This window comes from Hermetia illucens, chromosome 3 (genome assembly GCF_905115235.1).
Source record: "Hermetia illucens chromosome 3, iHerIll2.2.curated.20191125, whole genome shotgun sequence".
NCBI lineage: Eukaryota > Metazoa > Arthropoda > Insecta > Diptera > Stratiomyidae > Hermetia > Hermetia illucens.
The window spans coordinates 36,120,849-36,136,294 of NC_051851.1; the positions used below are offsets into that span (position 1 = coordinate 36,120,849).

At 43.5% G+C, this 15,446-nt stretch overlaps 1 protein-coding gene across 1 annotated transcript; it reads left to right on the forward strand.

The window, feature by feature from the left end:
- The first annotated feature begins 13,254 nt into the window (after positions 1-13,254).
- Positions 13,255-14,020, forward strand: LOC119652363. The gene is made up of 2 exons (XM_038056454.1): positions 13,255-13,585; positions 13,644-14,020. Exons 1-2 carry the CDS (start codon positions 13,460-13,462, stop codon positions 13,911-13,913), a joined length of 396 nt encoding a protein of 131 aa, XP_037912382.1. The 5' UTR covers positions 13,255-13,459; the 3' UTR covers positions 13,914-14,020.
- The last annotated feature ends 1,426 nt before the right edge of the window (positions 14,021-15,446 follow it).

Sequence of the window (15,446 nt, forward strand, 5' to 3'; positions counted from 1 at the left end):
TCTTCCTTAGTGGTGCTCAAGGTGGCGGTGAGAAAGACGGGAATGCAACTTTGTCGGCCAAACGAAAACCAAGTGGCTGTGGAGAACCTCCGTGCTGGCCGTGATACAGTAGGCGAATGCTTCATGGCTTATCAGGACGATCAGATCCGAGTCTCCACGAGAACTCATCTGAAGAGGCTTCGGCCCTGAAACTGTACCGTACTGGTACCATGGGAATCGGGTGACCCTTAAATTCATATGCTTCAGGAGAATTCCTGGAGGATGTAAATATAGTTCGGTTGTTCCGGTTGGCTCCTTAGTGGGAGTTTCATGGTGGTTGTGGTTACGTTTTAGCGAGCAGAGACCTTCGGATCTTAAACGTGGAGTTGCTGTTCAACACGGGTGTCGTACTACAAAATTCGATAGAGGTTTAGGTAGGTCTTGCAATCACCAGTATGAATAAACTGAGCCATGGACTCAGTATAGGTTGGTTTTGTTGTGCTTGTCTCAGCGGGGCTTTGATTGTGGTCACAAAATCAATCCGTGTCTTAAGAAGATCGTAGGATTAAGTCCACCAGACAGGTACTCACGTAAATCCGCAGAGACATTCCTCTTTTAGCCACCTCTTATTGTAAGGAGAGAAGGCGTTGAGGGTATTCTAACCCCCACTCATAGGGAGCAGCCTAGCGGGGAACCAAAGCTTCGAGTCGGGAAGGCGAACATAATAAAACGGTCAAGCTGTCGGTAATTGTGCGGAGGATATGCAGAAGACCTTCTTGCTAGAATTATGGGAGTAACAGAAATTTGTATTCATACCTAAAGCTGATAAATCTGAAGGCGACTCATTCTTTTTACTATCCCATAAACTCGGCCAATTGGAACCAAATCGGGAAGTTTTTGACAACGATTAATATTTGCAGCTATCTTGCCGCTTTTGCCGACAAGCACTCGAAAAAAAGTCGACTCTGGCACGATGTTAATGAACTGAAGGAGTATAGTGGCAATTCCTCCAAGGGGATCAAATGAAATTGCTAGTGTTGAAGGGATATTGGAAATCCTCGTATTATTTTCACACCAGCCTGGATTTTCGGTTTCTGACAGTTTTTTCTTTTCGAGTTTCTGGTCCAGGTTCAATCGTACAGTAATAGAAGGAAGCCTTTTGTCAATAACGGCACGCAGTTCATAAGGTCATAAGGCTTGGGGTACTCCTTCGTATTGCCTGGCCTGGAGGTGGTAGTTGGCAGTGCGGCTATCTCAATACAAACATGGAGTTAAGCTTATTTCGCGTCAATGTTCTCTTTTTACTGGCATATGGGAGGTACATATGAGAAGTGGAAACCACAGTTAATCGAAAGCTCCAAACTTTTATCAACTTGTATCTGCTTCGTTTCATTGGAGTACTCTCGTTTTCGACAATATTAAACGAAGAACGACGTGCGACTAGGTGCCCTTAGATATGGGATGAGTCAAACATTTAGAGAGGGTGGCAATTCTAATGCGGGATCTGCCATGCAATGGAATACACTATCCCAGGGTGGTTAATGAGTGGGCCTCCCTAAAGTTATACGGCGCGAAACAATGAAGGAAGAGTGGGAGCTTCTCGGAAAGTCGTGGGGGAGCCGGAGTACATCACCAGAAAATGTCAACGATGACGTTATAGAAAAATTTCGATACTATTACACGAATTCTGACGTAAAGTGGTTACAAATATCGCTAACAAGTTTTAGGACATTGTGGCGTAGACACGTAGTTTCTGATCTGGCTTCACAAACTTTTTCATCATAAGACAGCAACCATATATTTATATTAAGTTTCGGATACCAGGCAAGAATGAGGTCGCGAAGTCGTAAAGATCATTAGTATTTTGCTCGGACGAATTATCCAGTGAGCAAAATGAGAGAACGGAATCGCTGAACCTATGGCTATGAAGAAGAAAACAGTAGAGGTTATTGAGCCAAATGGTTGACCCCAAATTTGAAGCCAGAAAGATTTGGTGGAGTGAACTAGAACTAGATATTTAAGGGTGTCGCTTGTGCTTCAGGAGGAACGCAAGGCCTTGGAATCGAAAACAAAGAGTTTAATAACTTTTTTTTGAGTTAAAAGCAACTTATTTCATTTTCAACCAGCTTGTAAATGAAAAATCCTTAATGTATTGAACTATCTACTACCAATACTATAAATTTCAGGCGACATTAAATATGCTAAACACCCCAATTCTACCAAGACCATTCAGAACATCACTATCGCCTTGCTTGCCACAAAAACTACCCTAGGGAAACTGTGATGAAATTTCTGACACCTTCATTTGTCAGTCGGAAACAGATGAATATTCCAAGGCTCACGGGACAATTTAACTCAAGCATGACACGTTCAACCTTAGCTCATCCAGATGAGTCCCATATCCTCCGGAATGTCCTCGAAGGAAACCGCATAACATAAAATACGCTCGACCTTCTCAGGGCAATAATGTAGGGAATAAATTGCAAGTGGTCCTCTAGTCCTTAATCACGTCATGCTCCTCCAATTCTTAGTCCATTTAAATACGAGTTATTACCTTTTTATGTCTGAGAACTATGACCTTATGCATACACGGCTTGAGGGTGGCTCTGGAATAGTTGGCTATTATGTAGATGATGGTAGATGAACGCCTGAGACTGCTTTTCGAGAGCCAGTCTGCAACTTAAGAAGAGTCGTAAGTGCTACAACATCTTTATGACGCTTTCTATTCTAACACATCTTTACTCCAGGGAAATTAAATTGCAATCATCCTAAAAGGGAATGAAAATGGAGAATCCGGATGGCCCGAACACTTCCCTGACACATCACTTACCCATTTGTAACGTTTAAGACATCTATAAAATGCTAAGATTTTACTTTAGTCTCCAGCCTGCCCCTTGAAACAGTTCTAAGATTCAGGACGCACCCAGGTTAGCCTCACGGAGAATAAGGATATTTCAAAGGTAGGATGTAAATCCTAGAAATGACATCGACAAAATGTTGTTTAGCAATGTGACATGAATGCAAATTATCCTTACATGTCGTGTAAGCCTTCTGGAGTTTCCAGTCGCATATGATCCATATTTGAGGTGCATAACTATGTGAATACATAAGTCCTGAAGGAGTGGGGAGGAATGGTTTTGTATTTCGTGTTTTCCTGAATCTGAACGTTGTGTAAACACCTTGTCAAGCTGGTGAATTGAAATGTAAATCGAAGATCGAAAATAAACTGATTTTTTTTTGTGGATCTGGCATACAATAATTTGATCATGACAAGATACGACACTTTGGAAACGTTGGTAGCAAGGAGCAAATTCTGCACCTTCGTATTTCGTTTGAAATATGCATAGTATACTCAAAATGCAGTGACAGGAGAATTTCACAAAAAGTTCTTTTGGCAAGTGATGATGGTTCAATTCAATAGATATGCTTTTCAGTATAGGTATTTTCGTGCTTGAATTTTTATAAGTCGAAGTTACTCTGGGAGTAGGTGGGCTGAACGTTTGGTATTGTCAATTGATTGATGAGACATCAATTGGCTTTCTTGAAATCAGCAACCGGTAATGGTGGTAATCAGGTGGATTGATTGGGGAGTTGAACCCCTAGGAATATGCTGGAACGATTTGAAGGAACGGAAACATGTTTCGATGGTTGTGGTGGATCAGAAGCTGTTCAAGGAGTATTCCCTAATTGGTGTGGTTCGAATGGTGCCCGCCGAATGTGAGAACGTTGAAGTTTGAAGAGTGGGTCTGTGATTTTATCACAGGTTTTATATCTAGGTAGTTTTTTAAGGACTTGTTGTCCTTATTCTCCTCTTCACTAGTGATCACCAATTAAGCTCCTTTTCTCGAAATTGTCAATATTAACGGAATTCTTCTTTTCCGCCACAAATCTTGTACAGTGGCAGAATACATGCTCCGGGTCCTCTGGGAATCCATCGCAGCTTAGACAAAGAGGTGAGGTATCTAGTTTAAACCTATGGAAGTACTAGCGATATCCTCTCATCTGAAAAACTGGGTAAGATTACAGTTGATTTCACCATGTCATCTCTTTAACGACACCTTCATGACAGGGATCCGCCTGCGAGTCCACTGACTCTTTTCAGAGCGTTCCCAAAGCTCTTGCTATCTATTTACAGATCTCTTCCTTTCGGCGCTCTTCGTCGGCGATAAGGGAGGGATTGGCTTCGCATTGTATATATTCGCCATCTCCACTACCAAAATGTCAGTCGGCATCATTCTCAAGCTGACGAATTGTGCATCATTTGGGACAGTCCTGAAAGCAGAGCTCAACCTGAGGGCTGTCCTCTGGTTGACATCTGCAACGCCTCTCCCCAAACTAGGGTCGCATAGAGCATACTGGAGCTTACCACCTTTGCTATAAGCAACCAAGAGGTATACTGTGGCTCTCCACGTGGTGGCTGATTTGTCGCACAAATACTGCACGTGTTCCCTATAACTGACCTTCCCGTTTATCATCACTCCTAAGTATTTGATAGTTGGCTTAGAAGTGATGATATGATTCCCAATTCACACGCAGACGTAGTTTCTCTTTCGGCGCTTGGTGATGAGGACCGCTTTTGTTTTTTACTCCGCAAGTATTAGACCAGAGCCCTCTAGTATACCTTTAATAGCACTGACTGCTTCGGTTGAATATAACTTAGCATCTTCGAGATGCCTTGCCACTAAAACCCACCACCGTGGCTTCCGCCGCACGGGGAAAGGTAAGTTTATTGTTGTAGATGATGTTTCACAGCAGTGGGCGCAATACAAAGTCCTGCGGAATACCCGCCAAAATAACGTACTCATGGGGTCCGTCTTCGGTGTTATACTAGCGCCTCCTTTCAGCTAATTATCTATCGACGATAGTAACGAAATAGGTCGGAATACCAATCTTCGCTAGGGATTTCAATTGGCCGCATTGAATGTGTTTTTCACACCCAGGGCCAACTTGATGGCATCAATGGTTGATCTAGCTTTACGGAATCTACACTGCTGTCGGCCTGAAAGGCTTCCTTGGATCTCAACAACCGGGAGTAATCTGTTATAAATTTCCCGGTCTAAGATTTCCATTGCAGTGTCCAGAAGACACATGGATCTGTATGAGGATAGTTCACCTGGAGGTTTATCAACTTCTGCTACTTCTATACAGCTGGAAATATCCCCTCGCTTCGAAAGACTCAGTGAACTTGTGCGGCGTGGATTTCACGGCAAATCTAAGGACAATACTCAATACTCCGTCTAGGTTTGGGGATTTACTGTCGCCTATTCTGGGGCTGATCTTCAACAGTTCGTCTCAAGTAACTAGTGGAATTGCTGCCACATTCAGAGGTCGCTAGAAGCTGTCCGCATCCCTTTCTTGCTGGTGGGAATAACCCCTTGATGATCTTCGGCATGTGATGTGTGGATGTAACCGTCCTTTGAATCGTCCCCTCACGATTCTATATGCACTTCTCCACAGGTTTACGGCCGCTTCTGCCTAGAGCTTCTTAAAGCATATCCTTTTGCTTTGCTGCATGGCGAGCTTGAGGGTTTTGGGGGCTTTTTGCCCCTGATTGATTCTGCTTACTGCCCTCTGAGTCGCTTTTCTGGTCATTCCATCAATAGTTTGGTCTTCTATTAGGAAATGAACTTCTCCTAGGCATGGACACGGTACATGCTTTAATGATACATTGTGCCACATGGACAGCTCTTTCCGTAAAGAGGCTTTCTTTATTAGTATGGTCTAGCCACATCTCTATGAAGCTCTGCTAACCCAGAGCTTTTGTAGACCAGCCTGAAATCTTTCTTGGTTTCGGGCATGATGGTTTTTTTCCTCTGTGGCTCCGCAAATAGCTCAAAGAAGATTGCCTGCTGGTCGCTGTGGGTGCAGCGTTCGCTAACACATGAGGACATACCACGCACCAGTGTAGGGTTGACAAAGGTTAGGTCTACAACCGAGCCAGACCTCCCTTTCCGAAAGGTGTTTACAATACCTTCGTTGTTCAGGACTCTATCCATTTTGCGCAAAAGCTTCTAATAAGCTAGGCCTTCTTGCGTTTGATTCTCTGCTACTCCACTTAAGTGCCCAAGCACTGAAGTCACCGTCAATTACCTTTGGACTTCATTCCCTTGTGTCGAGAACAAGATTGTCTAGCATTTCCTCGAATTCAGACGGTGTTAGGCTTGTTGAAGCGTAACAGCTCTAAACATATGCACCACCTATTTTCGCCAACACAAAGCCTCTAGCTGCCTGACTTGCAGTACATTATATGACTTTTCGACTGCATGCTCGTATCGTTGCTCCACGAGTCGAATCTGTAACCCAAATGGCACCGTTAGGGCTTCTATACGGTTCACTTATGATGGCTATTTCGACCTTAGATTCGTAGGTGATCAGGTCAAGTAAATCCCTGGGTAATGCCACAATGATTGAGGTTTATTTGAATAAACCTTCCGAAATTTCCTGGCATTTACCACTTCCGGCAATACGCCGGTTATCCTGTCCTCCTTTACTTTGCACAATAGGCGTTCTCCCCACAACTTTTGTATTGATCGGAACCATCAATGCCGCTGGTGCATGCCTTCGCGAAGTGGCCAAACACGAGCACCTCTTTAGTGAAATCTGTTCTTTTAAACGGCAAGCAAGAATTTTTCCAGCTACAACAGCTTCTGCGTTGTGACCGCTGGTACTCCTATTGTGGCCGTTTGAGTACCGCCATAAGCTTTTCGTAAAAGCACAATGGACTCCTCCGCAAGCTATTCCAACTTTGAGTATCCCCGCGTGTGACAGATTGACAATCTTCTCTGGACAAATTTGCATTCTTGCTTCTCTTTTGGTGTTTTTTGGTAACTTTAGTAAGCATGGTTCAAGTGGTTAGAGCGCTGAGCGGGCATAGCGAAAGGTCGCGGTTCAAATCTCACTGGTGGCAGAGGGATTTGTTACCGTGATTGTATGTTGCATACCGGTCAATTCAGCTCTGAATGAGTACCTGAACCAAATCAGGATAATAATCTCGGGCTAATGCTGACTACATTGCCTCCTATAGTGTACTGTAGTGTACCGTTACGGTCTTGAATGAAGTGTTCTAATACACTTCAAGGCCCTAACGCAATTGGGTTTTTGCACCAACGATGCTTATTATTATTACCTTTAGTCCTTTCATTGTTATCGCTTGCCTTGGGCTTCACAATACTGGTCAACGTTCGTACACTGCGTGTATGCTTTCTCCCCTTCTGAACTTTGAGTGCTGGTTTTCGGAATTGCCTGTCCGCCTATTTTCTGTTAGGCGCTTGTTGATTACTTAAAGGGTTCCCCTCTTTTTCGTGTACTCGTTTATTTGCGACAGTGTTCGAACAGTATGATTCGGGGTCTCCTTAGTATACCTTTCTTCCTCCAGCAATCTATTTTAAAGGACTCTGATAACCCTCACCCTACTGGTGTCCGGATAGCTGAGTGGTTAGAGCGCAAGGCTGTCGTACGGAAGGTCGCGGTTCAAATCTCGCTGGCGGCAGTGGGATTTGTATCGTGATTTGACGTCGGACACCAGTCGACTCAGCTGTGAATGAGTACCTGAGTCAAATCAGGGTAATAATCTTGGTTGAGCGCAATGCTGACCACATTGCCTCCTAGTGTACCGTTACGGTCTTGAATGAAGTGCTCTAACACACTTCAAGGCCCTGATCCAACATGGATTGTTGCGCCAACGATTATTATTATAATAGCCCTCACCATATTCTTTATGGCTTGGTGCACGTTGTGCTTATCCTTGATAAATTAGGAGAGCTCAACTATTTTCGCCCCAAGCTGGGTGAAGGGTAATTGACCTGGATCGCAACCCTGGTCTCTATGAGCCCCGACGGGGTTACTCCTTTTATACGCTCTTTCATCTTCACTGTACCTTATTCTTTATCGTTTTTGACATTGGTGAAGATCTCAAAGTAGACGGGGATCTGGGAGGATCTGCTGATGTATTGGATATAAGAAGGACCCGGACGGGACTGGATTCGAAACAAGGCTCTCATGGTTCATATGCATGTTTGAATCACGAATGGTACAAGAAGTATTCCCCGCATAGTGGAAGGAGTAGGAATTAGTTGAACCCGTAAGACTACCTGGCGAGACTTCTTCATATCACGCTACCTGCCTTTCAGTCACTAAGGGGAAGATTTTGGGGAGAGTGACATACTAAAGGCTGCTCCTTTCCATCAAGCTTGCGGGGATTCTATTCGAGAGCCAGTATGTATTTCGGCGAACCCGTTCTGCAGTCGATGCGATAGCAGTGGGCGGGGATTTTCCTCGAGAGGCATTTATCGTTTGTAAGTGCTATGCGATGTTGACGGTAGATGTTAGAAATACTTTTAAGTCGGTCAACTGGGGTCGAATTAAGGGCAGAAAACACTACATTTCATGAGAGTGTACCACGTTGGGGTTGCCAATTTGACTATGCGAATAGCGTTAATCTGGCGGAGTAGATCTTTTTCAACTCAGAGCAATCGGCAGTGATTTTGAAAATGTACATAGCAGATCCATGAACTAAGAGATGAGACCAGCGTTTTGTTTTAGGCCTCACCTTGTTTGGAAGCTAAGATTCAGCTCATTTTGAGGCTATACCTGGCACTTTGCATTTTTCATTGTGTGTCTCAGGATCACATAAGTTTCGCTAAGCTTAGTAGCCCCAACAAAATTTTGTATAATGCGTTACGTATTATCGCAATCTGAGGAGGAATCCAGAAATAAAGAGTGTACGTCGATGTAGTATTTCTGGCATTATTCCATAATTTGCTTGATCGAAAATTGATGATCAGCCGTAGCTCACTTGGTTGTAAAGTACTGGATCCAGCTATCAGATACGATGTAATATTATAATTTTAATTTTAACAATTTTGTTCATAGAGGTAGTTTATGCTAGTCTAAAACTTATTTTGGCCGAAAGGTCAGTTTCGAAAGGGGGTAACTCGCATCTTTCTGTAAAGTCCTGGTAAAAGTAAATCATTTCCCTACAGGATGACTGGACAGTTCTCGAGGCAGTATTTTTGATAGCATGTCAGACACCAAGTTACCGAAGAGCATCCTTTTGTGATGTTACCTTGAAGCACTTATTCACACGATATGTCGCCAGGATTAGTAGGTGAACCGCGGAGCAACAAAGTTCACCGTGCGTTATCCTAAGTATAATGTTGACTTTACATTACCTAGAGAGCAATGGAGTGGTCTTACCAATGAGGCAGTTGTGGTTTATTTTTTTTAGTTAGCATTCCTAGCGAGGCAACGTTCTACACAGGACTCTTTATTCGTGTACTATGGGACACAAGTTAGTAGGTAAACTCTTCTTAGCAGAAGGTTGCGATTATACCATCTGGCGGTTCACATAGGCTTCGATACCAGCAGTAATATTCGGGGAACTTATTCTTTCTCGTTGTGGCATGCTCATTCGACAGGGCGACTCTACAATTGTGAATCCCATCCCAACTTCGACAATAAAAAAGGTGTGATCGGCGTCGTCTACCGCTCCATTGCAGAATAAACAGTCAGGGGTCTGAGCATTCAGAATCTTGTGTAGGTAAACTGAAAACTTTCATGCCCGCTTAGAAGGTGGGTAAGGAAATAATCAATTTTACCACGCTTTCGATTTAGCCACCTGCCTCTAGACTCATTTTGCCAAGATAGAACTCATTTAGTATACGTTGCCATTCATCGTGAGCAACCACCTCTCTTCAGTCTTCTCCTTTGGGCAAAGGGGGTTATCCCCGCGATCACCACCACAGCCGGTTCTGAGGCAGTGCGATAGGCAGATGTCACCCGTAAAGCTTCCCGGCTCTGTACTTGGGCAAGGCGCTCACGATACACCTTCTTATCAAGGGAATCAGCCAATACCTTCACGCCGTAGAACAGAACGGACTGTGTTTAACTTATAAGAAAGCATCTCCTGGTAGATATCGAGTCCATAACGTTCGCCAATAGCGGCCTTATCTGCTGCAACTCTAATTTGTTCGGAAAGGTCCACTTTCAATTCAAGCTTCAACCCAATGTACTTAACCGTTGGTTTTGACTCTATACTTAATTCGCTGATCGATGGGGTAGGGTCCTTTTTTGGTTAAGATGATTACTTCGATAGTGCAGTTCAGCAATAATGCAGTTCAGCAACAAGAATAGACCAGACGCGATTTTCTGGCATGTCAACGCTTAACAGCGTTGCAGAGGTCCGACCCTAAGACAGACCCTACAGAATTGAAGGCCTTTTGAAGTGAAATGTTTTGAAGAGCACTATTCATCGAGATGGGTTGCGTCTTTCAGTTCAATGGATCACATCCACAACCTCCATGATAGCATTCATTGTGGATCTCCCTCCTTTAAAACAGAACTGCCTCGGGGTGAGTCCCCAGTAGCAAGGATCGTTTTAGTGAGACTGTTCCTGACTTCCCCGAGCAATTTCCTGGGTGTGTGAAGCATACACAGTAGTTCTTCAAGCATTGATTGCGCTGGGCAATAGGTTTGACCGATGGTAGAACACTAGTTTGAATACATATTCCCGGAAACCATTAAGACTTAGAACCTTCTTATTTATAGAGAGAACTGCCTTTTCAAGGTCTATTAGGGTGAAAAGCAGACAGTACACGGCGCCTTGTTGTCATTAACCCGTACAGGATGTTTAGGGGATAGTGCGGTCCATCTGTCCGGATTTAAGTGAGCAGGGTTTCAATAGCGGCTCAATTTTCTAGCTGACGAGTTTGTAACCAAGCCCCCGCGGATCTGCTTTTACTTATTGGCTGCAGAGTCTTCTTTTAGCTAATCTGTACTCATTCATTGTGGTGCGTCTAGGCGTCTAAACCTTGTGCTAAACGGAGGAGTATATGACACTTCTACCCCCATGAAAGCCCTGCAGACTGTCGATATCAGATTCATAACTGTAATTACAATAATATCAACTGTAATTACAAAACCCGCGAAATACCATTCATTGCCGCTCTATCTATTTCAAGAGCTTCGACGAATTTCTCGAGGTAAACCTTCGCGATGTGCTACGCGCAGGGAGACCGGGGCTGGTGTTGGCCGTGAAATAGCGTCAACCATTTCACACGAGATATATTGCTGGTTACTTGCCGAGGAGTATTTCAGATATTGCCACCCGTTCATCTACGATACTAGTAGTTCCGACGCGATGGTTACGTCGGGATACTTCTTTCTAGCTTAGGTGCTGCAGCGTTGACGAAAATCCTTTGTTTAAAACTATGAGCCCGGATCTTGTCACCATTTCTATAATCCATTCCCCTCTGGGGTCTGGATGAGGTATGCCTCATTCAACCATGTTCAAAACAGTGTCTTCCAGAGCATCAAGCCTATTCTCTCTGGCATTGTTAGATAAACAAATCGGGGTAAAGCCATCCCCTCATCCCCTCTTGGGTAAGAACCGAATTTGGGTGCTGTCCCAAACTCAGATGGCAGCTGTACGCGATAAGTTGAGATACCATGAAACTGGGTCTTTGTTCTATTGTATGTTGAGGTCTAATGCTACCTCCGTTGCGACTGGCGCAAGTAACTCGTGAGTGGTTACTTTCTGGTGCATATTAAATTGTACGATGCGGATCAGCGTACCCTTTCCCATTAGCCTCTTGAACGCCTCGCAGGACTTCGGACCTTATTCAAGATTTTCTACATGGAAGACACTTCTGCTCCATTGTCTTTCTGTTTAATTTGGGTGAGGACTTCAGCAAATGTCTTGCTTTCCATCGTTTTAATGACTCGAACTGGCGATCTACACCGTCCTTTGTTTCCAAACTTTTTCCTTTGCTGCTTCAACATTCATATTCACTTTGACTTTGCGCCTCACGGCAGGTTGGACGCATTAGTGAAAACTTGTGTGCGGTTGACACTCCTCCACATCATCCTCTTTTCACTGAATTTGTGAAGGATGCCAGTAGAGCCAATAGTAAATTCATCACGGGCTGAGCGTGAGCGTTGTGGTGAAGCTACTATTATAGTCAACTCAATTCGTTAGTATTATTTTGAAAGTAACTGCCTGCCCTTGAATTGCTAATGAAAAGGTTGCTAAGCCAGTTTCTCGTCTTTCATATGAAGAATCCTGTTCTATGGAAGTAACAATAAGAATTCGTAGCCATTACGTGTTTGCGATTATATTTAAGTGGAGCGATTTCCATCTGTCGTTACTTTCGGTCAAGTTGCTCCCAGGGCAGAGGTGAGGCAGCGTCTAAAGAGTTGCCTCTGCCTTAGACGAAACCGTCAATCAGCTTTCTTGTTCTTTTTTTGAAAACATAGGCTTAACTCAAAAAGAGGAGTCCGTGGACTACAAAAGAGGAAGTAAGTTGCTTCCCAAGTGGTCCGGTCCGTCATTAAGTTGGTGCGGGCTCAGGATCCAGCATCCTCAACTGAGAACTCAATTCAAAGGAGCAGCGTGACGGAATTTGTTGTATCTTAGGACCGAATAATATAATCGAATGGTAGAAGTGCGAAACCATCCTAAAGGCAGGCGAAACACGGTTAAAATCAATAGCCAAGGAGGAAGCGTGGCATAAATTCAATTCTTCCTAAGTCAGTTTAAGGATATGATAAAAATTCGATAAAATCTTTTCTCGTCTGCTGCCATAATAAAATCCTTAAAATTACATGGTTTAACACTCCGCACCCAAAATGATGATGAAGTGTAACCTCCATAAATTAAGGTTATTTATGTATTGTTATGGCCATGGCCAGCTGCGAACTTCATGAAGGACCACAAACATTGCCAGGTCATTCTCTTCCTTTCCTTATCAATCATAAGACCAAGTTTTCCTTCCAGTCGTCGCTTATTCCCATCAAAAAGTTCGACATTATCAAAAACTTATTAAAGAATCGGAGAAAGCCATTAACCACACTCATAAATTCCTAATAGCTCCAACGACCTGGCGCCATATTTTCTTATACGAGCGACCGTTATCTTTGCGTAACACACTGTTATAGGTCAATGCATTTTATAACATTTATTAAACTTTTATATTCATCGAGACGGGAAAATATGAAAATTCCCCAGAGATGAGTATCGTTATCAGACGAGAGAGTATTGGATAGTGTCATGATTGAATAGATTATTAGTTTCTCTGGGAGCTTGGCTTTCCCAAGGATGACTGGGGTGAAAGGACATTATTTTCCAATGCGACACTTGATAGGGGGTTTAAATAAGTCGTTACAAAAGTTTAAACGATCGCTCACATCAACTTTTGATTGGGAATCTTCCTTAGAAGGGCATATTGAAAAGTGAATGGGGGTTTATGTGAGGCAGACGTCAGAAGCCAGTTGGAGCAATTCAAGTTTTGAGAGCTCGGGAAATCACTTTAATGAAATGTCAAAAGCAAATAATAGTCATCTTAGAAGTCGAGAAAAAATAGATAAATTATTCACGAAATTATTGTGTAATCTTATAATTAACAATCTTATTTATAGCTATTTAAAAATACCATAAAACCCAATAAAATTTTCGTGCAAGCTGGGCATATTTCAAGTAGATAGAATGACCACCAACAATAACAGAATAATACGTCAGAAGAATGGTGAGATAGTTATGGAGGCACTGAAGCGCATCAGTGGGCCCGCGACCTTCACAGACGTGGTCACACATATTGCCAATAAGCAAAATGTAAGGGTCTTGCGCTGCCATATAGTGATTCTTGAAATTGATCCACCTCTCCCTTCAGGTGAATGCTTCTGTGATCAAGGAGCCCGTAAAGAATGTCCTCTGCCGGGGGGTGGAGTACGGCTTCATAAAGAAACTTGGAGGAAGATATACTACAGATGGTATTCGTTGCGGTGATCCTACCGATGCAGAGGATTCCGACTCGGTATGTGAAGCTTGCCAGTACTATACACGTCGACGGCGTGGTCCTTATTACCAACGGCGTTATCGGTGCCTCACTAGGAGATACTATCCGCAGAAGAACAGATATCGACGTCACCGTGATGTATGAAAAATGCGTCAATCGTAATGTTTAAATCCATTTGTAAGTTAAGATATAAACAGAAAATATTAACGGAATCATGTAGATAGCTAACAAAGAAATCCATTGAATTTTAACTTTCTTGTTTCTGGCGTTTTGATTTTTTTTTAATTTAGCTACTACTAAAGTTAATCTAAGGTAAAATCTCAAGGGTGGTCAAAGGGTAGTATCGGTCCCATGGCGAAACGTGAATTGGTACCCACGATGGAGGATAAAAACTGGGAAACGCATAATGAACCAAAACCAACAGCTCTACTACCAAATCCTATCTCCACCTTCACGTGGTGACCACTGGGAGCACTTTCTTAACGAAAAGCTGTAAACGGGAAAGGATGAAGGCGAGTCTCCCGCGCCTAAAAGCGGGACAAATTGTTCCAAATGGTCCTCCAGATTGGGGATTGGGTACCCTGCACGGAAAACAACGTGTTACGAAGCCACAAAAGGAGCCTCGGACTGGACTGACAACACAATGACGAACTTGGCAATGAAAACAGAATAATGATTTGCGCATTTTCCCATGGAACGTGCGCTCCCTGTAAAGAGAAGGAGATGCCAAGTAGCTAGCCGATACCTTGTCCCAATATAGGGCTGATGTAATAGCGTTGCAGGAGATAGGTTGGATAGGGACCGATTTCCTAGAGAAGAGCCACTTCACCATATGTTATAGCGGTCATCCAGTAAACCATGTGCTCGGAGTAGGTTTGTTAGTCAATTAAAAAAATGGAACCTGCTGTTATTATATTAAGTGGTCCACAAATAAACGTGGGCCTCTCCAGATAGAACCATTTTTGACCAAATTGACCACGTGCCGATTGAACGCCGCCACCTCTCAGCCTTGATGAATGTCAGAACATATAGGGGAGCCAATATAGACTCGGATCACTATATCGTTGGCATAGTGTTACGAGCTCGATAACAACACCATCTATAATCCCCTCAGACATTCAGCCCTCCGTAATACCTAAAAGAGCGAAAATAGATGCCGCAATAACGGCAATCAATAGAGATCCTGCAGATGAGGCATTAACAAATGATCTTCACAATCACTTGATCATTGATACGGCCATAAAGATACTTGACCCCAGTGGCAAGGAAAGTCACAACGGCTGGTTCGACGATGAATAAGATAGGAACCGAATGGAAGAATGCTGCATACCGAGTAATATTGCATTCTCAAAGAACGCGTTCACGCGCAGAGACTTATCACAAACTCCGTCGAGCGGAGAAGCGATTTCATTGACGGAAAAAGGAAGCCTGGGAGACCTAACAAGTCTGTGAACTCGAAAAGTACAGGGACCAACCGCACCAAGCGCGCGAGTTATATCAACATGTCAGCAGGATGAAGTGTCGTTGCTCATCCTGCCAAGACAAAGAGGGAAATCTGATTTGAGGTTGAGTATTTTGATGAACTGCTGAACAACCTAAACATCGGCGAGTTGGAGGACCTGCCAACTGGAGACGACGGACAAATACTGCCACCTCCAAGTATTGAAGAACCAGTCC

Bases quoted from the DNA above. Each gene is read 5' to 3' on its own strand.
- LOC119652363 (XM_038056454.1), top strand. From the start codon at position 13,460: ATGACCACCAACAATAACAGAATAATACGTCAGAAGAATGGTGAGATA. The intron at 13,586-13,643 runs GTAAGGGTCTTG...CTCTCCCTTCAG, and splicing joins ATATTGCCAATAAGCAAAAT to GTGAATGCTTCTGTGATCAA.